A 24,175-nucleotide genomic window follows, 5' to 3' on the forward strand; every position below is an offset into this window, starting at 1 on the left:
AGTACTCACACAGTGAAAAAATGTGTATGAGTCTTTAGACCTCTTCTTCCATATTGGCTACTGAAAGAAGTGCACCAAGTGGTGCAAGAAAGTCTAATTCTAAAAACCGTTTTTTTCCAACACACAGAAAATTAACCAGATTTCAAAATAAAAGAAAATTGCATTAGGTATTTCTCTTAATTTCTCCAACATTTCAAACGTGCAGCTGTTATGGGATGAGCCCTGGTATTTTGAAACAAGCACTTAGTATTGTCCACAATTTGTATGTTAGGACAGCCTATAGCTTTCTAAAACCTGAGTTCTGGCACAGATTAGGATTTTTTCACGGTAAGGCTCTAGCCTTTGCACAGTCGGTGACAATTTTGAAATTATGACCTGAGAAGAAACTTCAAAGATCAAAAAAATACAGTACCAAACCCCCAAAATATGGTATTCTGATTGCTTTTAAAGATTTGTTCTCATTTGGTTTGAAGGTAAGGCAGGCCAGAAGGGGAGGGAAGAAAAAAGGTTGTCTCATGGATTTTCAGGTGTCCAACAGGCTAATGAGTAGACTCTAATTTATCCGTGGGATGTGTTTCCATTGTGTAAACCCAACACCACCATTTGTTCTGTATGTTTTGGAGTTGATGGTTCCAGAGGCAAGCACCGCTCTGCCCGACTTAATGATGTTCTGCAACCGGGAGGAGTCTCCCCTCTCTTGGGCAGTGCTGCTGCAGCACAGGAAAGGGCCGTGCTCCTCTGCCCTGGGAGTTTGCGCTTTGCTTTGAGAGGTGCCATTTCAAAAGCCTTAGCCCACGTTTTTATCTTGTGTCCTGTCCCAGTTAAAACAACTGAACTAGAAGCTGACGGTGTAACTTCAACTTACACCCCTGTTGTTGTGGTTTAGCCCCAGCCAGCAACTCGGCACCACGCAGCCACTTGCTCACTCCCCCTACCCCGATGGGATGGGGGAGAGAATCGGAGGAGTGAGAAGAGTGAGAGTGAGAAACACTCCTGGGTTGAGATAAGAACAGTTGAATAATTGAAATAAAGTAAAATAGTAATGATAATAGTAACAGTATAATAATGATAATAATAATAATGATATACGAAGCAAGTGATGCACAATGCAATTGCTCACCACCCGCCGACCGATACTCAGACAGTTCCCGAGCAGCGATCGCTCCTCCCCGGCCACCCCCCCCCAGTTTATATACTGAGCATGACGTCATATGGTATGGAATAGCCCTTTGGTCAGTTTGGATCAACTATTCTGGCTGTGCCCCCTCCCAGTTTCTTGTGCACCTGGCAGAGCATGGGAAGCTGCAAAAGTCCTTGACTAGCATAAGCAGTACTCAGCAACAACTAAAAACATCAGTGTGTTATCAACATTCTTCTCCTACTAAATCCAAACCACAGCACTGTGCCTGCTACTAGGAAGAAAATTAACTCTATCCCAGCCGAAACCAGGACACCTGTGTAAAGTACCTTGTCACAGTTGCCATCTGCATTCACCCAGAGTTTTTTGTGTCCTGGGGACACAGTTGCGTCACTGAGCCAGCTCGCTTAAAGCTAGCTTTAGTTATCTCTACATAAACAGCTGCCTCTTGCATGAGGATAATAACTTGCAAAACAAAAGCTGTACAACCAGATGCACTGACCGTCTTCTTTCCCTATAACTGAATCCTATCTTTGCAGTATTTTGGAAGATAGTAAAGTGCCTACAAAGTACATGCACAAGTAGCACGTCTTAGTGGCAGATGTAGTAGAAATGCATTGAAGGTGCGAATCTGCTCTTTCAATGTGACCGGTGGGCAGCAGGGCAGAGTGTTGCTGGAACATTGTCTCCTCAGCGTTGTTCCTGCTTTGGCTCGGTTCAGCCGCACGTGTCCAAGGTTTCACAGTTTGTGAGGCAAACGGATTCAGCACTTTCTTCACTTGATACTTCTGAATCTTTTAAGGTCAACTCTTTCATAATTGGTTATAAATTCATGGACATTACTGTTTTCAGAGTAGTCATTGTGAATTTAAATTGCTTCTCAGTGGAACATTGCAAGAGTGAGTCCTCATTAATTTTACTTTCAGTCCCTAGTAGCAGCAGACACTTGGTTCACCTGATTCTCTTTTGCTTGTAGTTTCCTAGCAAAGTAGTACCAGTCAATGGACTGATCTGAAAGTCCCGGAGAGTAGTAACGATGGGGTTGATTTTTTTTATTATATATGACTTATCAAAATAAAATATACACCTACACTTATGAGGGCTTAACAATACCCGTCAGGAACGGGTATTTTGTATACAAATGTATATAATATACTGGAATTTCCGGGTAGCATTCTCATTATTGTATGGCAAGATAAGCTGTGCTAGTTTGTGCATCCAGTAATGTAAGCTCAGGATATTTTTCTACATTATCTGGAAGCAGGCTATGTAAGCAGGTGGTCACCTGTTTACCTGGCACCATATTTGTATGCAGAGCCACCTGTGGGACTTTATGTGCTTAACTTCAAGAGCATCTTACACAATCCCAAATCTGACTAGAAGGTTGCCTGAAGCTGTATTTATTTCATTTTTGCACATAAGCCATCCTTTGAGAGGGATCAAAAAGCTCTTTCAGAAGGAGCCATAGGGGCCTCTGAAACAGTGGCTCTATCCATTTCTGCAGCAGTGACCTTTTATGTAGGGGACAGTGGTATCTAATTTTTTTCATACAAGGGCTTAATTTATAATATCACAAAGTTTTGGGGCCTTGAGGACCCCCTCTGTTAGGCATAGCTGGTAGCTTCTATAACGCCTCCCCCTTTCCCCTGGCAAGGGACACATGTAAGGACCAAGATGGGCGCAGTATGTTTCAACACGAAGTGAGGCAGCAGATTGTATCTAAGCATCACCTCGCTACCCTCCTCTTTCAGTATGGGTGCGGAGAAGGGGCTGGTGGTGCCGGGCACCCCCCTTTTCACCGGCAGAGCCTGTTAAGCTCTTTTCCTTGGGGCAGCCGTGGGCCCTGGTTACCATGGTGACAGGGATGAACCTGACACTTCAAAGCACAGCTCGGGGAATCACGTTTTCAGCTCATAATCAAATACAATTTTTCTTTTTAATAATGCTACCCTGCGAAGCTGTAATTTAGAGTTGTGGAAGCAACAGCTTAGATGTACCCAAACTAGTGAATTTCTGGCTTGCCTTCATCTCCCAGAAGCTGTACACCAGAAGAGAAGGTCTTTGGAAGATGTAGAGAAGGGGGAATTGCGGGGATTCCTTTCCCAGTAAATGTATCTCCAGCTTTCAAACTGAAAAAGAAAAGTCGTAAAGACAGGCCAGAGGTGTACCAAACTGACTCACATGAGGAAATCTGTCAGACCTCATGAATCGTGTGCATAGTTTGCTGGAACATGTTGCACATCCCATCTCCCCCATCCCTGCAAAAGCACATTCAAGTGTTTTCATCAAATAGAATCATCTGAGACTTTTTCTTTTAACATAATTAAGCTAAAAGGGGTTACAGATCTTCTCTCTCTGAACTTGAATTTATTAATTAACTTTCAGACTTCTAAAAATTTCCTTAATTGCACAATGATTATCATTCTAACAAAGCAGTAACAAAACAAAACTGATGGAGACAGAACGGTCTTTCTGGGCGGATGATTAAAACACAGGGCAGACCAGTCTGAAACAAAATATTCATCAGAGAATCTCGCTTAATTTCTGAGAGCCCTTTTCTCAGGTGGTAGACTGACACATCGCCAGAGCTGGCTGGAACTCCAGTTTCATTTGATTTTATCCTGATGTTACCTTGTTGAACTCATTCAGACGTCATTCCTGGTTTTAATTAGAAGTTTTTGAATGCCACGTAACAAAGGTGCAGAACAGATTATCTCAGGCAGAGCTATTTTGAATATCAAGCTATGCAGCAATAACACCAGTTTGTGAGAATTCAAAGATCTGCCACAAACAGAAATTAACATTCAAAGAAAATGCAGTGTAATAAAATAGCAGCTTTAATCATGCATAAAACAGAGTTTCTTCCCTTGCTCACACAAAGGAAACTCAGCATAAAATGCTGTGAATGTTAAGAGAGTCAAATGGTATGGTGAGAAGGTTACGTATAAAATCTTGTTCAAAACCTCTGATTTAAAAGCTGTCTTTTAGAAGGCTGGCTGTTCTCTGAGTGGTACCATACAAGCAGCCCTGCAAAATCCTACCAGAATTTTCTGCTTGAATAATTTTGTTTGAATGAGCGAGTAGAATATCATTATCTTGATTCCAGCACCATCTCCTTAGGAAGGTATAGGTGAATAGATTTTGTGCTGAGTCTCATAAATTCTCTGACAAATTTGCAAGGCTGTGTGTAAATTCTGAGCCACAGAAGGAAGGAGAAGAAAAGAAAGCAATATGTGCCGTGACTGGATTCCTTATGCCACGGTATAGTTTAAGAATTAAGTATTAATATTATGCATACACTCAATTTCAGAAGTGGGTGTTGGATTTTTAGGTGTATTTGATTAAAAACAAGATTAAAAAAATTAGAGTAATTAAGTACATTAGAAAATTGTGAGGCTAAGATGGACTCTACCTCACCAACTGTTTAGAATTTTACTGTCCCTGAGAGCGTTAGAAATCCTAGTCTAATTTAGTGCTGTTCACAGTTGAACTTCATGCTATTGATCACAGAGGTCAAATGATTGACTGTTGTCCTTCAGTATCTATGAAAACAACAAAAACTACTTCTTATGCGGTGACTATTATTGGCAAAGTACAGAGCCAGAATCACTGGATAGAGTTATTTTATGAACTTTGTGAATGGAACTGTGGAATATGATTGCTGTTACTGTTCATTAGTTCAGAAGAAAGGCAAGTGGATAAGTTGCTAAATCCAGGGTTCTCCTCCCAATCTAGCTCATAAATCTTCTGTGTAGGCAGCTATTCTTATAAGGGGGAAAAATGTAGTTAACTCTCTGTTTCAGATCAGAAACGCTTCTTGCAAATTTTATGCAAGATGACTTTGAGCTGGTTGAAAACTGTAGGATTATGTCTTCTTAGACTGACAGGGTCAAATTGTGAAAAATATAGCAATATTGCAAGTATATTTTAAAAATTAACATTTAATTGCAGATCTGTTAGAGTAAGGCTGGCCAAAGGAATTAATAGCCAATAGAGAGTCCATTTTCATATGATCATCATTCTGTTGCCACGCAAGGTTCTTTTTTAAAATTGATAAATTACCTTTTTATACATTCTGCCTTTCAAGATATAAGAAAGGATTGCAGGACTTGGTTGCTAAAAAGGAATGTTAGGAATTAGTAAACCAGGTGCTTTTATAATTTAAATAATTTTAGACCATTTTTACCTTGTTTAGAAATAGACAGTAGTTAGCTCCAATTATCAAAATAATTCGATTTTTAACTGCTGTATCTCTCCAGTTTAGAGAGAAGGATGTTGTGGGGGACTGTGTCAAAGGGTTACAGAAGTCCAAATAGAAGACATCAGTAGCTCTTCTCTTGCCCACTGATGTAGTCACTCTATCATAGAAGGCCACTAGGTTGGTTAGGCAAGATTTGCCCTTCGTGAAGACTTGGTTAGTTGAGTTGCTTCGTTTGGCAAAACCAGCAGTTCAACCTATAGAAGAGCCACTTCAGAGAAAGAAAAGTCCTGACAGTCTTGTAGTCTAGAGGATAGAGCAAATTCTCAGACTAAGCAGAATTTCTGGCTGCTGTAGCCCTTGTGCCATCAGCAACCAGGAGACACTGACATATGCATGTAAGTTTAACACATAGGCACAAGGTTCCTATGTTTTTGTCCTTTGGTTGTGTATGTGTAAGCTCACACATGCTTATTACAATACACTTTGAACTATCAAAAAGAAAACACAAGTAATATAAAATACTTTCAAATTCATGTTTCATTAAATTAGTCTATGCTACATTCAATGGCTTCCTCAAAATAATATACTTTATTGCATACAATGCACATACACATAAATAATAGATTGCAGTGTGATTTATATCTATAATTGCTTTCATATAGTCCCCAAATGTAACATTTAGTCTAGAGAATGCATATATTATCTGTTGCTGGAAACATGCATATAATAATCCTGGCTTCATTTGAGTCAAAAGCAATTTTTCTCTTGATACTGGGGAGAGGGGTAGCATTTTGCCCACAGATTTCAGCATTTTGGATATAGGAAGCTCAACCACTGGTTACACGCTTGCTTAGTCCATGACTAATAGACTATAATATAATTTTTCTCCACTAATTTAGGACTCTATAGTACATTTTTAGTGGGTGCCAGCTTTATCTCATAAGTAGCGTTAAAGTTCATGGAATGAGTTACTGTCTCTTACTTCAAACCCCTTGGTGTAAGGAAACCAGAATAAATGGACAAGCAGTTGATATCCTCCTGGCTTTCCACTGTTGTTCTAAAAACTTGGACAGAGCTCTGCATTTTGAACAGTTACTGATGTTCCAAACTCAATCATTTCTTACAGAATATATAATAAAACACCAGCACCTAAGTTAGGTGAATAAGTAAACTTCCTCAGTAACCTTTCCTTCAGATTTTCTGAGAAGTGTATTGTTGTTTCTCTGAGGTAACTTTTCTGAATGAAATAACATTGTGAGCGGCCAAGCAATAATTTTAAACATGACTCTGAGAAGCACCTGTATTGCAGCTTGCTCTATCAAGCAATAAGGGTCCTATCTTTCTCCAGGGAAGTGTGAGACAGGTCTTTCATTCTTTCCCCTCTACTCTCTCATCTCTCACTCCTGTGAAAATACCACCGCCTTGATCAAGGCTCAAAGCCTGTACTTTTGGATGTATTTTTGAGCCTTCAACTTTTGAAGTGCGTCTTCAGGTCACATCCAGTCCTTGTGATTCATATTTTGAAATCTCTCAAAGACATGGCCTTAAACCTCCAGCCACACAACTAAATCTCTTGCTCAAGCCTTAGTTATTTTGCAGCTTGAGCAGTTCTTACCTTCGCTAGGTCAGAGCTACCCAGCTGCACTCACGTTGTACCCATGGCGATTCCAGACACAGCAACTCTCCCACTCCTGCATGCTCCCTTCTCTACCCTTCCCCTGTCCTTGCTGTTTCTCCCCTACAGCAAACATGAGGGTTTTTCCCGTTGGCATATAAAGCCATTTATATTTTAGCTTTGATTGGTCTTTTGACCAATTGGTCTTTTGACGGGCCTTTTGGCTCTACTGCTTATCAAATGTTCATTCATGTTTGTCATATCCAGCCCAGCTAATAGTAGACTGGGAGTTGATTCATTTTAAGCATTGAGAATCTCGAACATCTTCTTCTCCCACTTCCACCTCAAAAGTCATCTCCCTCATTTTCTCTGTTAGACGGCATCATATGTGTAGCCAGCATTAATTCTAGCTTGTGTGTGAGTACGTGTTGTGTGTACGCAGCTATACATACACACGCCACTTACCTGATCCTGACTCTTACCTCTAGATACCTCAACAACACACACAGTACAAACAAAACATACAGTGTTGAGTCCACGCAGGTTATGTATGCAAGTGTGCGTGCAGGCATATATTTACACAAAGGAGGAAGCATTTAGTATTTCTCAGCAGACAGAGTTCAAGCTGTAGGGGAGAGAGATGATTATGATGATGAAGTCTTATGATGATGATTAAGTTTTATGATTAAAGCACTGCCAGATCTCTCACTGTCTGCCTAGTTCTCACATGGGTGTCTGGAAGAGAGCACATTCCTGACTCAGAAGGTTGCTTTGAGGGTATGTTGTTAGTAAGTGGTCAGATACTGCTGAGATGGAGGCTACAGAAACAAGTAATAAAGAGTGATTTTAAACAACAGCATGATCCTTCCCTCAAAAGACAATACAGGTTCCTGCACATGGAACCCAAATAGAAATGGTCTGAGTAACATGGTTAAAACCAGAAAGTATTAGATACCAGTTATCCCTGGTACTGACTACACTGGCTTTCCGAAAGGCCTATGGAGCAGATTTTCAGGAGAGCAGTGGTTTTCCTCTGGTATGGCTCCTCATTTTTCGTTCTGCTTGTTTTGGTGGTCTGTTGAGAAGCATCCTAGTCGCAGAGTAAAGGACATTTTCTGTGTAATGATACAGGCATAACGATACCAACAGCTTGTAACTACTCCACGTGCAGCTGTTGTCAGGAGGGAGAGGTTAAGTGGCATCTGCTGCATGCCGGGTGGAGAGTGAGAGCAGAAGGGTCAGAGAGAGAAGGCAAGCACGCGTACCCATCCATGCCGGTGAGCAGGGGAAAGGCAAAGTGCTAAGCCACAGACTTAGAAAGTCAGAACTAGAGAACTGAAGAGCTGTTTCCTATTTTACAAGTAGACACCTCATGGGATTTTACCCCTGGCTGAAACCTATTTATATTTTTTGATATTTTTGCCAGGCTGAAAACCCCCATGTTCCTGATCCTTTGTACGCCAGGCTGTGATGCAAAGAGGTGCAGACTGAATGGCTGTGCGCTTTCACATATATTCTGTTTTCCCCTCTGCTGTAACCTGTGGCCTCAGCCCACTCAGCTGTGTTACACAGTGGTTTCGTCTCTGTGTAGACCAGCGATTTTCTTTTTTTTTTTTTTTTTCAGGACCTATAAACAGAAATAAAACTAATGCTGACTTTAGGCTTGGCTTTGTGGATGGCCTTATTTAGAGAGTCAAAATTCCCAGTAGAATGCAGATCTCCAGCCAGGTGCTGTAAGGTGAATTAATATACAAAGGTGGACTGAAATTGGGGGAAAGAGAAAAGGACTAGAGTTTACAGCGCTGGCTGCGGCTTGTGAAAGAGAGTTTAATTTACTGTTTGTGAGTTGTGTAATCTCACTAGTCCATGATAAATATTCCATATTTAGTATCTGAAAAAATAACAGCAAAGGAAGCAATGGTGATTTAGTGGATAGATTGTCTCTTTGAAAACATACTTCTGCTTTGTAATGCAGTAACTTGCTTGAAAATCCAAATACATATGCACTTCTTCTGTACACATGAAATTACATATATGTATGTACCTGTATAGACTCATATATATAGTCATATACTTGGTGTTGCGAATGTGTATGGCATATAGATGGAAACTTAGTGTATCTAAGCTTATCTATATACGTGTCTGTGGGTGTATAAACGCGATACATGTATCTATATTTTTTGCTACTGTGTTAACACACATACATGGAAATGATCACCAATGATGATTTTCATGAGTCAAGTGCTTACATGTTTAAGCAACTTCTTTTCTGATGCATTTAGCAGCAGCAACAGAAGAACCTGAGGTGATTCCGGATCCGGCTAAGCAAACAGATCGAGTGGTGAAAATAGCAGGAATAAGTGCTGGAATTCTGGTATTCATCCTGCTTCTCCTTGTGGTCATATTGATCGTCAAAAAAAGGTAAGAAAATTATCTGTGCTGATCCCTCTTTTTTTTTTTCTCTCTATTTCAAACAACAATAACTAAATGGGTATTTTTTACAGGTCATTACAAAAAAAAAGTTTCAGGACCAGTAGTTCACATCAGCTTTTGGATGACTTTTGTGTTTCCTGTTGTTTTTGCTGTGATTCTTATGATGGATTTAAAGAGAGGATTACTTTATATTTGGGATCCCATAGCTATACATTTTCTCATACTTACTTATTTCCAAGTAGTTTTAAGTTGCAGTTAAGAGTAATGTACAGAATATTAAAGTGGGTGGGATTGAAATTCATGGAGCCTTTTTTTTAAAGAAAAGCAAAAAAAAAAAAGAATAACTTACTGCACTTTTCATGTTGTAATCACCTAATGAATTTGATTTTCTATAGGCAGCTCTAATGAGTTACTTGTATCTGTACGTTATCCAACTTGGAAAATAATGTCATTTTATACCTCTGTCTATGGTCTTGTAAACCTGGAGATTTTTCTTAAAAGTCATACCACATCACTGTAAAATTATCTAGTGAGTCCTTAGTGCATGAAATCGTTTAAAAGTGTATTAATTTGAATGAATTTTGTTAGCGCTTTCTTAGACAGTAAACAATATCGCCATCTTCTGGCATTGTACAATGCTAACTCCGTATCCAAACGCTCTTCCCTATAGTAAATGGTGCTACCCTATTTCTCGTTCAGTTTTTAAGTCTTGACTTCCCAGTGGTTGCAACTCTTTTAACCTGGCATAAAAGTTCATAATATGGCTCTATAAATTCGTAGTTATAGCATCGAAATTAATTCCTCTCTCTGTGCACCCTCTCCCTGGCGGGTCCCCTTAGCAGGGCACAAGCTGATTTCTCTTGGGTAGAACGAGACCTTTGTCTTCCAGTGGCGTGTGCATTGCGTTCCCTTGCCTTTTGCAGAAGTCTTAATGAAAAGTGTATTTGTAAATGTTGCGAAAGTTCCTCTGAAATACAGCTTGCTATTATTTTTAAAGATTAAGAAAAAAAATGAAAATTGTACCTAAGATCATTCTATATGTTATAATTAATGGTTTGCATTAGATTTTTTTAATTTATTGCCTCTTTACAATTATCCCTGGAGATATATAACTTGGAGAAGAAACGTCTGCATTAGAAACATTAGGTATGCTTATAGTGTTCTGTGTTAGTTAGCTACATATGTGATTTTTCCCAAAAGTGCTTTTACTTTTCTCTGTTGTTTACCTCTGTGGTTGAGAACTAACACATATGCAAAAGGTCTAACTCATCATATGCAAAAAAGACATACAGTTAGCCAATTTTCTTTATTTACACAACTTTTGAAAAACAAACAAACAAAAAGTTGTTTTTCAGCTTTGAGGAAGAAATCTCTATTTTATAGCTTTATTGCAAGGTATGTGCTGGGGAGTAGCATCTTCTCAGTGCGTGTGGCAGTGGTCCCCTCATATTTAATAGAAGACTCTGTGTGTGTGCACATGTGTGTGTGAGAGAGAGATTGTCTACCACTATATGAGGTCAGTCACTTCCAGATGGGATTGACTAGTTCTGCAGGTAACAAAAAAAAAAAAGCTTGAAATTCAATGTGTTCATTTTTCCTATCCTTTTTACCTCTTGCATTCAGAGTCCTTTTAGACTCATAGTTTCACTGTTGAATTGTTTGATGAAAGTAAGTTAATTATGTCCATGAAATGACATTTTAAAATTTCGCCATTTTCCCCTTCCTTTCTCTGAACCTGTGAAGGCAGTACCCTCTTAGGAATGACACTTGATCATCATTCTAAAGCACATAACATTTCTAAATCCTGTACTATTTTGTATTCAGAATAGGTGAGAAATTAACCTGTTTAATGCATCTTTAATGTTTGGCAATTTTTCATCATGATAGTTTAATTGGTTGTCTATCACGTAAGTTGTAGGGGTGCCATTCCCGTCCCCTCCTCCTCCCCCTTAGGGAAAGTGGGCGGGTTTTTTTAATACCAGCTTTAGTCAAGGTCTCTTACAAAAAGCATAGAAAACCTTTGTATACCTGAGTTAATTCAGTCCATCTAGTGAATCAGGTCAATTCATATAATGAAGCCAGGAACAGCTGTAAAAACCCTGACACATTCACACGTACATAAACACACTTCACTTAGTCGCGATGGGACTGCAAACCGATCCGTTTGAATCATCTTCTGTAGTGTACATATTCAGTGATCCATTATGTAGTATCCCTTTTGGTACCTGAATTGACCACAGCTTATTACACGGAAAAGTCAATAAAAAAATGGTTTCTGCATTTTCATTGGTTTATTAAGCCGGATGCACAGCCATCGCTATCTCAATCTGATTAAATGCAGCATTACATTTTGTTGAAAAACGGAGCACTAAGCAGTTTTGTTCATGAGCTTGAGATGTTTTAGGCTTTGCCTGATCATTTTATACAAATTGGTTTGAAGTTTTCCTGAATGAAGCTCTTAACAGCTCTTACAGAGTTTTACTGGAGTAATCAAACCAGCTAAGAAAAGGGATACTGCATCTTTAACAAGCAATGCCATTTTTATTTTCGAAGTCATTGTTGGACTCTTTCCAAATGTCCTTCATTTCCTTCCATTTGTTTACCTTCCATATTTTTAATGCTTAGCATGACTACATCAGCATTTCCAATTGTAAGTTTTTAAAATAGAAAACATATGTTTGCATTCAGGAAATGTGTGGTATATATGTCAGTACACACATATCTGTTGTAAACGTGTATTCTTTAAAATGTGTGTACTCATATAGCTACATATAGTACGCATACAAACATATATGCATACACCTGTGTACCGATAAAGATGTTAAAATGAATGACATGAAATTTGTTTTCTGATTAAATGTATTTATTAATGCAATCTTTAGTTTTTGTACTGAAAAGTAAAAAGCATATTTACGGCACAAGATTTGTACACAGCTGTTCATTTTGTCATGACATCTAGGTGGTAATCATTATATTATGCTGAACTGCATGTTGAAAATACACAATCCATTTAATTTTCAAATTTTTTGGCAATAAATGAAATCTCAGCATGTAATTTTCTCAAGTGATCTTTCTAAAAAACAAATCATTTTTATATGCTAGTGTATTTTTTTTTTAATTGCATGGCAAAGTAAGGCTAGTTTGTGCATGAGCAAGTTGAAATGCTAACTGAAGAAACATGAATTTTTCAATTTTTTTTTAAACGCACATTTCTCTGCTTTATTGAATGTGACAGAGTCACGCTTTTCATTCACCATTGCTTCTCTTTTTCCACTGTCTGTGATTTGCTTGCCAGGAGGAGCTACTATTCTTACTCCTACTATCTGTAAGTAGAATACGGGTGACTTACTATTTTACATGTTTTAAAGATGCAGTATCCCTTTTTAAAAAAGAGAAACAGTCTCCATAATTTTCCTAAAGTTTTATTGATAGTTACCTTTCTTCTCAGGCTTGAAAAATTACTTGTATCATTGTTCCTGTTATTCTTACCCTGTTTTTTTTAAAGGGATATTGTATTTCTGACTGTATATTGAGACTTCTGCTTTTTGCTACAGTTTTTTCCATAACTATCATTTTGGTTTATTATAATCATAATTTAATTTGCATTATGATTCACAGCGACACATCACACTAAGGAAAAAACCTCTTTTCCCATTTCCTAGCTAGAGAACTGTGCTTGTAAATCACAAATTTTTCTTTCTTAGGGTATCAGTTCAGGAGTGATCCTGTGCACCGCTTTTCTTACGCAGATTGTAGGCAGACGCCAGACCTTTATAAATAGGTCTGTGCCCTACCAGGGGCAGAGCAACACATCTGCCTCTGTGATACCAACGTTGGTTGGGGTTTGTTTTTTTAGAGAAATATTTTTTGTGAAGTGGTCTGCATCTGTTGCTTGTAAGGTGCTTTCCATACATATTTTAAATTGGGGGTCTTGCTTTATGACGTTGCTTTGCTCCTAAAGCAAACTTTTTTTTATACGTGTTGACCAAATGTGGTTTTGTGAGGGCTGCAGCAGATTTGGCTGTGACTGAGCAAAGCAGTTACACACATTCTTCATTTTAAATAAACGCGTAAAGTCCTTGACTTCAGAGGGGATCTAAGAATGCAATCAAGTGCTTCGATGAACCGGTGGTGTCTGATGATGCTCTTCCACATTTTTAAGCAGATTAGTTGACTTCTTTAAACAAACTTAAGAATAAAAAAAAAGCTAAGCTGGCTTAGCTAACTGTCATTCTCCGGTTTATTGTGACAAATTATAATTTCCTTGTTAAATAACAATTGCTTCAGCTCAAGATAATTAACCGCACAGTTTCATCCTATGATGCAGCACTTTTCCCCTCCAGCTCCCGCTGAAACACCCACCTGCGCAGGTTCACCCAACTGGATCCTTTAGCAGATAATGAGAATCACTTACACTTTCTGTCAGCCTCAAGTACTTTAACCTAACAATTTGCTTAACTCTCCTGAAGCATAGATTGCATGTGCCTTTAGCCTAGTGAAGGAAGGAAAAAAGGAAAGGAAAAAGAAGTCATCAAACCCCGAGGGAGCCAGGAGCTGTTGAACAATAAAGCTGTCTTCCCATTTCCCAGCAGCTTTGGGTTGCGGTGCTACAACACAATGGGCCTTTTTCGGAGTTGAAGGAGAGCATAAGAATTAGAAAGTAGCTACTGTAATAAGCTAATAACTTGAAAGCCTTAATAGCTGTTGATTTATTTAGCGTAGCTAGCAAGTTTTGTTACGAAGTGATGCTTCAAAGAAGGGCTTAATATAGTCAAGAGAGGAGATGTAATAGTCTTTTTGTTCCGTTTCTGAGGTGCATTAGAAAAAGGCAATCTTCAGTGTATAGAGACTATCTGAAAGGCTTTGAAACTTAAAAAAACAGTCTGAACTAGAAATGCCAGTTTTCTGTAAGCTTTGATAGTATTGAGAACCAGTTATAAAGCTCAAGCAGTTTCACTTCTGGAAGTTCTGATGGTCTTCATTTTTTTGACCAGAGTATCATTTAAAACAGCTTTTCTTAAGTAAATACGAATGTGTGGAGTAAATGTATAAAGTAAAGCATTTTAGGGGGGACATCCAACTGTTACTGCTTTTTTACTTTTCACTGAACGACTGATACACACAGAACCCTCATGTACACCACAAGGGTTTGATGAAAAAATGATAGGTTTAGAGACCACCTTTGGGATTTTTGTAGCAAGGGAGTTATTGAGTAGCAATTTTCCAACTAGTCTATCTGTAAATGGGGAAAAGAAAGGGGGGGATGGGGGACAAAGTAAGAAGGTGAGACTGATCGGTGAAAGAATCTTTGTTATTCTCAGGAGTGCTTTGTCCATCTATATCCTACTTAGTGGCCTCTTATTGTGAACCAAGACTATTAACTTAAGAAACAATCCTAACATTTTCTTCAATATGCAAATACATGAAGTGCTCCCTGGCCTAGAGAGTGGTGTAGGTCCCTTGTGGTGGATGTTCCCAGGACTTAACAAGTAAATTGATGGGTCATTTGCACTAATATTCCTTTTGTCTACTCTTAGGGTGCGGCACAGAATACTAAAAGTTATTAGAGAATAGAGGAAGAGCAAACAGTCCTTTTAGTCAGAGAAATGCAAGATAAACACTGTCTAAACAGTTAACAGGATATTTGATGATATTTTATGCAGAAAAAGCTTGTGAAGCTAAGCTGTGTTTTAAACATACATTTTCAAGAACCCAGTATTTTCAGTGATGATTGTGTCTCTCCCACGTGGTGTCAGATGTATCCAAATAAGCAGGTTGGCTATCTGTTATATTGCAGTCACAGCTTCAGATGAAAACAGGGAGATTTCAGAACAGTCTCATGTATGCCACAGGTTCCTGCAGAACCAAGGTGCAATTGATGCTGCTCTGCATACTTCCTACTACTTGAGATATATGCTTTAAGGGTAGTAAGCTTTAAGTGGTCATTAAAATATATTGTCTGCTCCCATCTCACTTCTGGAGACAGTGAAAGTCACTTCCAGTTCTTTGTCAAAAGGAAAGAATTGAGAGATATTTCTGAAGTGTGCACTTTAAGGGCATTGGCTGTTAATTTGGGGAGTTCAGAGGTACAGATTAGGTTGCTGTTTAACTGCGGTAAATTCAGAGTGTAAGACTGTTAATGTCAAAAATTAAGATGTTCCCAAACTGCATGAAAGGGTAGAGTGGTGAGAGGGGGAGTTGGTTTGTTTTTTAAAGAACCAAAGTTCAATGTCAGGAACAAAGTGTGGTATCATGTTGTATCTTGTGTACTGAATGGGAAGAACAACTTTTAACATAAAAGGTAATATGAATCCATATTGAATAATTATGTTTCTTTTGTTATTTCATAGGCTTTTTGACTAACAAAGTGATTTAGAAGGTTAAATGATTTCTTCCTAACAAGGCAAGCAAGGGGAATGACTTATCCATTTATAAAATCAAAACACAGTTTCAAATGGAGGTGGTTGATAAAACTGCATGCACAGATGCTTCTTATTTATCATTTCAGTTAAAATGTAATTATATTCTCTAATTTGTTTATATTAGTGTAATTACTCCACAGGAAAAAAAAAAAAATATTACCAGGGTACAGAAGTTAGCACTTCCATTACAGCATTTGTGTGTGTACAGAAAACACACTCATAGCAGGGTGCATAGTTTTATCAATTTCATGCTGGAAAAGTTGTACACAGGAAAATCAGCCAAACTTCTCAGTCGCTCAGGATTATAGATAATTATTACTGTAGACATCAATGTTCATCAAATATTAAGGTGGTTTGGGTTTTTTTTTTTGGCTGGGCAGTAAACTTGCAAAGAAGCGCAAGGATGCCATGGGGACCACCCGCCAGGAGATGACACACATGGTGAATGCGATGGATAGGAGTTACGCTGACCAGAGCACCCTGCATGCAGAGGATCCCCTTTCAATCACATTTATGGACTCTCATAACTTCAGCCCCAGATGTAAGTACAACAGTGAGAGATACTCCAGAGCGTAGGTGAATATAGAAACGTGGAAAACAATTTTACTTTTTAAGGAAAATTGTTGTAAGCTCCAGGTTTTCTAGGAACACTGGTAAACCCAAAGGTTGAGTAGGGATGTTCGTGTGTTATCCTTATTGGCATGTGATCAGTTATTTAAATATTTACATGTACTTTCAGTATGCGTTGATACTTGTTCTAGGGAAAAATATTACACTTCTAGAATATCTCAATTAAAATCTTAAATTGAGTTTTCCCTTATGAGGATATTTAATATCAACATGTTAAATATTACTGCACAACACCATGTCTGTAATGAATAATAATATAAGGTCCAAATCTATTTCTTTCTTTTGGCAGTAAGGACGTTATAACAGGAGGAAACATTGACAGTTTTCGTTGCTGTTTGTGAAATTTAGGAACAAGCTTGTTAATATATCTGCAGATTTGCTTTATGTTTGTGTTCCTTTTTTGTAAACTTGCCAACTGTCTGGTTTTGACAAGGTTTGGCACTTTGGGTTTCTGACTGTTAAGTGTCTGGGTTATAGCTACCACTGTCCAGCATGCCTACCTGCCAGCATCTGCACTATGCCTTGCACAAAACAAAGATACTCCACTGGCAGATTCTGAATACCTCAAAACCAGTGTGTAAGTTACCGAAGCGACACAATTCTGCCATGGAGCTGGCAGGAACCTGACCTTCTCACGGCCACATGGACTTGTGGCTTGGCTTTAAACAGATCTGAGCAGCGTGAGCTGCTTCTGAATTGCCATCTTTTGGGAATGGCGCTCCATCTCCCTTCTCCTGCCTCCAATACTGCTTACCATGCTTGAGCAAAATGCATCCCCTTAAGGCTCTTAAGTTCTTTCCTGATTGTTGTAAGGGAAATGGATTTTGGAGGAGAGTTTATTGCTCGGTTTATTGAAGCTTACCAAACTGCAGAGTGCTAACATTTTAAGTGTCGCATAACCAATTATAGATGGGAGTTTAGTATCAGCCTGTGAGTTTTTCTGCACAGTTTTGGCTGGAACTGTTTGAAAATTCTCCAAAGTTTGATGTCTTACTGGCATTGAAATTTGTGGAGGCAGGTTTGCAAAGACAGTTCAATTTGGACTAAGTTATGGTGGATTCCAGGCAAAGTATCCATCAGGAACCTACATGGCTATTAGTGAGCCGGGGCTGCCAGGCCCTTTTGGGCAGCTTTCCAGATGGACTGACGTGATGCCAAAAGCCCATGAGCCCCAGCCACCACAGCTGTCCTGGTTGGTTGGCAAAGAAGTTTGGCATCACTGCTTTCCAGCGTCCCAGGTATGTGATTTTTTTCGGTGTTGGAGGATTCAATTCTCCTGACCATCATCTGTGATGAGGCAAGGAACCTTCCAAGCTTCCAGGGTTTTCTGCTATGCAACAAACTTTTTAGGCAGATTGCTTGAGAAGTGGAGCTCAATTTTGTCACAGAGCTGTTGATACTTTAAATTTTTGTTCCAGATTGGAACAAAACCAAATTCTGGATTCCACCTTTTCTGTCCGAAACAGCACATTTGTCTCTGCATGGTTCTAGTTGTGATAACGAATGATAAAATTCTATTAATTTTATTCAAACATCTGCATCTGTGTATCTGTGATTTTTCTGTACTCATTAAGAGCAATATCTTTGGCATTGCACATAAAAAAAGCTATTCACTGTAAATATGTATATAATTTTTTAAATTTCCTTGAAGACTTTAAAGAAATACCATTTTATTTTGAGATAAGCTATTCAAGTATTATATGAGAGGAGGATGGGTTTAAAAGGAAAGGAGTTGGTTCTATGAAAGCGAACCTTTATTGTGAAGCAGAAGAACAATAGTGAAGGAGGAGCCCTTTCAAAAACTAAATTGCATGTAACATCTTCTTTATTTCATTTCAGTAAGCATCTCTTTGCCTTTATAATTACATTTCTGAAGTCCAAAATCACTGCCTCTTATTCCTCTTTTATTCAAGATGCTTTCTGGATCTGTGTATTCGTTCTGTTTTTCTGTTGTAACAAAATTAATGGGGTTTACTTATCACTTGGTTAAACTCTGAAGTATATTGTTTTTATTCTTAAAAATACACAAATGGAGGGTAATGTATTTCTTCATGAGCTTTGTTTTCCTACAGTGCCCAATGATCCACTTGTGCCGACAGCTGTGTTAGGTGAGGACCCTAGTCCTTCATTACCCATTCCTGCATGAGTTTTGTCTCCTTGCATGGTTGAATGTTGGAACAGCTTGTTTTATGTAAAAGCTAGCTATGCTGTTGTCAGAAAATAACTCTACACTTAGTTTGTCAACTCAGAATTAAAGTGACGCTGCTTTTAGAATAAAAATTTTTATGTTCTCATTAAGAAGTTATTCCTAGTCAGTGCCAACTGAAGAGTAAATGAGGAAATAGGTAAATGGAAAATACTATTCTCCCCAATGCATTCAAACTGAGTCCCAATACACTGACATGTGAAACTAGAACTCTCTTAAGAGATACGTAAAAATAAAATTCAGATGAATATTTGGTACCCAAAGGTTGATTTTCTAAGTAAGTAACAAGAATAAAAAGAAAAAGAGAAAAGGGAAGAACTTCTGAAATATCCAAGAACAAACAATAACTTTGCTTGTAGGTTCTGTACAAATATTCTTGTATGCCTATATTCATTTACATTTTTCAATTGACGTTAACTGGCAAGTTTTTCAACTTTGTACTTAGTTTAAAAAGAAGAACAGATGTTGGGAGTGGCCAGGCTGCTTATTTCTGTGTCACGTCTAACACTGAATGCACGTTTAGAGTTTTTTTTAAAAAAATACAGACATAAAAGTATAATTTGTACCCAAGTTCTTGGTTTGATGAACACAATGTGCTGTTTTGAGTTTCAGTCAGTTGCTGAGGTTATTTTAGGATAAAAGACAAATATCAGGAAGTAGGCATGAATATAAACTGAGGTTGAAAATTTGATTTCTAGCGGTGAAGTTTAAAGGGACCTGGAGACAATTTAATCCCTCCTCTGTTTTGAGGTGGGACATTATACCTATAGTACAGACTGTTTCTGGCAATTGATTGTCTATTGTGTTTTAAAAATCTGAGTGAAGAGAATTTTACTTTTGCAGTGGCATATTCCAGTGCCTCGCTTCTCCCAAATAAAAATAAAATTCAGATCCATATTGGTATTATTTGGGACCCAAAGCTCAATTTTCTAACTGAATATTAGTTACTACTGACTGGGTGTTACTACTGAGTATTACTACTGCTCACTCCTAGTTTTTCCTAACTAGACTAATCTAGACTACATCCTCATTGCTGTGAATTGAGCTATTTCCTTTTGAGAGACTCAAAGAAATGTGGAGAACTGACACACTCCTTTTCTTTTAAAACAGTCTTTTACCCATTGAAAGGCTCACACATCCTCAATTGTCTCTCTTCTAGTTGAGTTAAACCCAGTTCTTTCACATGTCTTCTTGTAGCTGATGTTTTCTAAACTTGTTATCGTTGTTTTCTTCTGAACACTTTCCAACTCATAGGTTGAATTTTTAAATTATGGTGCTCCAAATCAGGTACAGTTCTTAGAAATCTCAATGCTGAATGGAATAGGTACCCCTATGCCCTAGTTGTAGTGTCCCTGCTACCTGAACTGTATTTTGCCCTTTTTATTGCACTCGTGTTGCTGACTTGTATTAAGTTACCTGCTAAAATCCCAGTTATCATTATCCAGTCCATTAATCCATTTTGAAGTTATACATTTGGCTTCCCTTTCCTGCACACAGTATGTTGCATTCACTGTTTAATTCACTTTGTTGATTTCTGCATTGTCTCCCAAATAATCAAGGTAACTTTGAAATCTGATCCTGTACTTGTGAAGTGCTTGTGTTGCCTTACTGCTCAATGCCCTCTGCTCATACTGTCATGGTATTTTCTGTCCCATTATGCAAGTTGTGGGTAAAAATATTGATAGAGAGTATGCTCTGGAGGAGCCTTTGCAGATCTTCATGTAAAGTGTCCTCTGAGACTGACAGCAAATCACTAGCTGTGAGTAGTCTTTGCTCTTTGCACCAGTCTTTGCGAGCTGGTGTATACTCGCCCTGTGGGAGATTTATGAAGTCATATTCTTCCCATTTCCTTTTGATAATGTTGCAAATGCCATTCTCTTGACTACAGTGGTGTCTTAGAAAGTTTATAACCATCAGAGCAGTTAGATGCTGGAGCCTTCCACTTTGGGCCCAAGGAAGCCTAACCAGGTGGTTTAAGAAGTTTACGAGGGGTGGTGAAATAGCACCGTTGCCTGAAAGAGCAAAGGGGTAGACCTGGTAGTTCTGAATACTTCCCAAAATTAGATCAATGGACTTAACATTCATAAAATATGAGCCTTTTCCTGAAATTCTTCTAAGATCTTCTCGTACCTTTTAGCTGTATTTCAGGCACTTACAAGCTACATAGATACTATCTGGTGATACTTGTCAAGCTATTCCTAATAGCTCATTTAGGCTATAAGCATATTCCAAAGGTCAATGTGTTGCCACTACATTGTGGCAGACACAGACACGGGCAGCTGTGAACAGTGAGGACAAGGGATTAATTGAAGAACAGTTTAGTAGTTCTGCATTTCCATCTACTGGTAATGGTGTTTTGGGCATGATAGTCTCCTGGTATAAGCAAAGCAGTGCCGGTTGGAAGAGGTAATATTTTTCATTGCATGGACTGAAATAGCGGAGAGAAGTAGACAAGCTTTTGGGCACACCGTGTAGAAGGGGTTGGGTACCTGTAAGCTTGCTCCTTTGGAACTAGATCATTTGGCCTCCTCCATCATCATGTAGCCCTTGCTTGGCCCAGCATCATAAAACAGTTTTCTCTGTTTTATTTAGAGATGAGCAAAATTTTATGGGCTCTAAATTATAGAACATGTTACTTTATATGAAGCTCTTGTTACTTTGTAGCTGTACTAGGTTTCTTTTTCTTCATGTATAGGTTATTAATGCTGCTTTTATTACTTTGTAGCTGTACTAGGTTTCTTTTTCTTCATGTATAGGTTATTAACGCTACTTTCCATTCTGTGTACATTAGCACTAAGTTAGTATGACAATTTTGCTTTTCTCAAGTCCCTATCATTACATTGATGGCATAATAATGTGGCCCTTATATTTTTAAAACAGCTTTCATTGTTACCTATTGTGAAGCTTTAACAACTTTTAATGTCATTTTCTTTTAGTCATTTTCTAATACAGTCCTGAAATAAATTTCTTGTGTTCTGTTCACTCATTGTTTTTTGCTGCTTCAATGGGTTAAAGTGCCTATTACTGGTAAGTATACTGCGAGGAATGGGGAGAACTGCAAATCCTGAGGTGGTTTGAAATGTGTATGATTTAATAGGGGTAACACTACAATAAAAAGTGACTTCTGCATGTCACTCACATTATTAGGCAGTTTAGTGAGGCATAAATGTACTGAAATTAGGAACTTGTGTGACAGTTCAAAGAATCAGGTTTCTTACTAGGAAATCTCATTTCAGCAGGCATTAACGGGGTTTGCATTTTGGTGGAATTGTAAAAAAATCCACCCCTTGGGGTGCTCATTTTTTTCCTTGAGTGTTTTACTTCCTAATCTGGATCCTTTGCAAGGAAAACGGTAAACTGATTTCAAAGAAGTGTAGGAGGGGTTGGCTACCCACTTCTCATTTCAGTAGCTACTTTCCAAAAAGGTTCCATTTAGAATTTTTCTTCCTCTCTAAATTCATTTGAACTGCTGATTGCTAATTTAAAAAAAAAAAAAAAAAATCACAGAAGGTATTGACTAAATGTGATCACTTCACGCAGCTTTGACATTTGGTTTTGATAAGAGAATTGGTGTAACATAGGGCGTTAGAGGAGACTTCTTTGTTTATACAGAGCAAAAACTGCAGCTGAAATCAGCACACTCAACAGTTTCATTTCTCTGCTAAAAGACCCGAGTTAAAATGACCACTCTGAAGTGCTGATTCATCTTCCCAAACAGAGGTAGTGTTCTGAAGCGGTACAATAATTGGTTCTCTTATTTACTGGGATCTCAATTTCCTGTTTGTTGCCTTTAGACAAATGATGTGCTGATACTACCACAGAGCTATTCTAATTTATTGTTTAAGGTGTAGTATTGCTGTTGATACATATTAGCCATTAAAAAAGTTACTTTGGGTGATAGAGGCTGGAGTTTCCAAGTACATTAATGTCATAAAGTTTTGTAGCTTCAAATAAAATGCCCTTCAGACATCTTTATTGCGGGATGAAGGATTGCAAACTTTTGTATGTGTTCGCAGTTAAATTCCTTTATGTACTTCACACTATTTATGTGCTGGAGAGTAAGTGCTTTGCGTTCTTAGAAATTAGACATGTTTTTGAAGGAAGAGGTTGAAAATAGATGTTGATATGTATAGCAGCAGGTGTTATTGCCGCGCAGGTACCTAATGCATTGATTTCTTGTGAATACAGATGAAAATCACAGTGCGACAGCAGAGTCCAGCCGACTCCTGGATGTCCCTCGTTACATCTGCGAAGGCACAGAATCCCCGTACCAGACTGGGCAGCTGCACCCTGCCATCAGGGTGGCTGATCTGCTGCAGCATATTAACCTAATGAAGACCTCTGACAGCTATGGATTTAAAGAGGAGTATGAGGTGAGACCTTCAGTGGTGGGGTTTTGCTAGGAAGAATCCCCTTGAAAGGGGCAGCCTTTTGTTTGTACTGCATTGCAAAATGATGCAACTAAATGTCATGAGTTCAAGTGAAAAACAGATAAAGATAAGCAGGCATAAGGTTCCTGTATATGTAACCCAAAAGTGAAATAATGAGTGGAGTACAATGGTTTGAGCCATTAAAAGTGCCTGGAAGAAGCGCTCTCTGTATCCTCTAGAACATAAGAAGACATGTCCTGCTGAATCTTTTTGGCATATTGTAAGAAGTTGCCAGCCTTTTGTTGCTGCTGCTTAGTTGAAGCACTGTAACTAGTTATGTGAGCTTTCCAAGCCATCTTCAGTGCAGATCTCCTGGATTAGGTTAAAGTGAAGATTTAACCTGGCTGGTTTTGCGAGAAGCACAGAGTGGAAGCACTCTCACAATTTATTATAGCATCTCAGCAGGGCAATACTGGGACTGAACTCCAGCTGAGAAGCAGTAAAGACGTGCCAAGGGTAGTAACTTCTTGAAGTTCTAATTAGACCTGCCTGAGCATGTCTACTTACAACTTTAATGTTAAAATGGAAGCAAAAAATTCCCAGCACTGGAGGTAGAAGATGAGTACAGATTCATTTCACTTCTGATCTCTGAATCTGTTGTGATTCGTTGGGATTAGAATATCAGGTAGGACACACAGTAAAGATGGGAATAGTACTGCCAAGGTCGCATGCAATACAGCTAGGTTTAAAATGAGTTTTCTCTGAGTAAGTAATCTCTTCTGACTCAGTTTTCAACCTTCTCTCCTTTCTGCAGCTGTCTCTACTGTAACATAAGAAATGGAATAAATAAATGTGTGGTTTTTAAAAGAATATTATTCTCTTTTCCTCTCTTTTACTTGAATACGCTTCGTTATGCTCTGCCTGTCTTCAGGGCTAAACCCAAGTGTCAACCACTGCTGGGCGGGGAGGGTGGTCCCTGATGCCACATCAGGTGTTTTCCTACTTGTTGTTGCTTCTATTACCATATGTGACATCTTTGCCCTGGCTTGGGCGTCTGAGTGTGCATTAAAGTTTTGTTTCCGTGGCTACTGTGTACTTTCTGGAGGTAACTTACCCAAGTCAGGATAAAAGAACATCTGGAAGGAAAGAATAGCATAGGC

General features: G+C 38.6%; 1 protein-coding gene across 1 annotated transcript in view; it reads left to right on the forward strand.

Annotated features, from left to right (window-relative positions):
- PTPRK (protein tyrosine phosphatase receptor type K) overlaps positions 1 to 24,175 on the forward strand; it is a 421,483-nt gene that overhangs the window by 375,769 nt on the left and 21,539 nt on the right. The window contains exons 14-20 of the mRNA XM_075707712.1: positions 9,237 to 9,375; positions 10,492 to 10,533; positions 12,683 to 12,712; positions 16,181 to 16,350; positions 18,512 to 18,547; positions 21,661 to 21,672; positions 22,834 to 23,018. Coding sequence (XP_075563827.1) covers positions 9,237 to 9,375; positions 10,492 to 10,533; positions 12,683 to 12,712; positions 16,181 to 16,350; positions 18,512 to 18,547; positions 21,661 to 21,672; positions 22,834 to 23,018 — 614 coding nt within the window. The remainder of the gene's footprint in view (positions 1 to 9,236; positions 9,376 to 10,491; positions 10,534 to 12,682; positions 12,713 to 16,180; positions 16,351 to 18,511; positions 18,548 to 21,660; positions 21,673 to 22,833; positions 23,019 to 24,175) is intronic.

Source organism: Pelecanus crispus, chromosome 3 (assembly GCF_030463565.1).
Source record: "Pelecanus crispus isolate bPelCri1 chromosome 3, bPelCri1.pri, whole genome shotgun sequence".
In the NCBI taxonomy this organism is placed as follows: domain Eukaryota; kingdom Metazoa; phylum Chordata; class Aves; order Pelecaniformes; family Pelecanidae; genus Pelecanus; species Pelecanus crispus.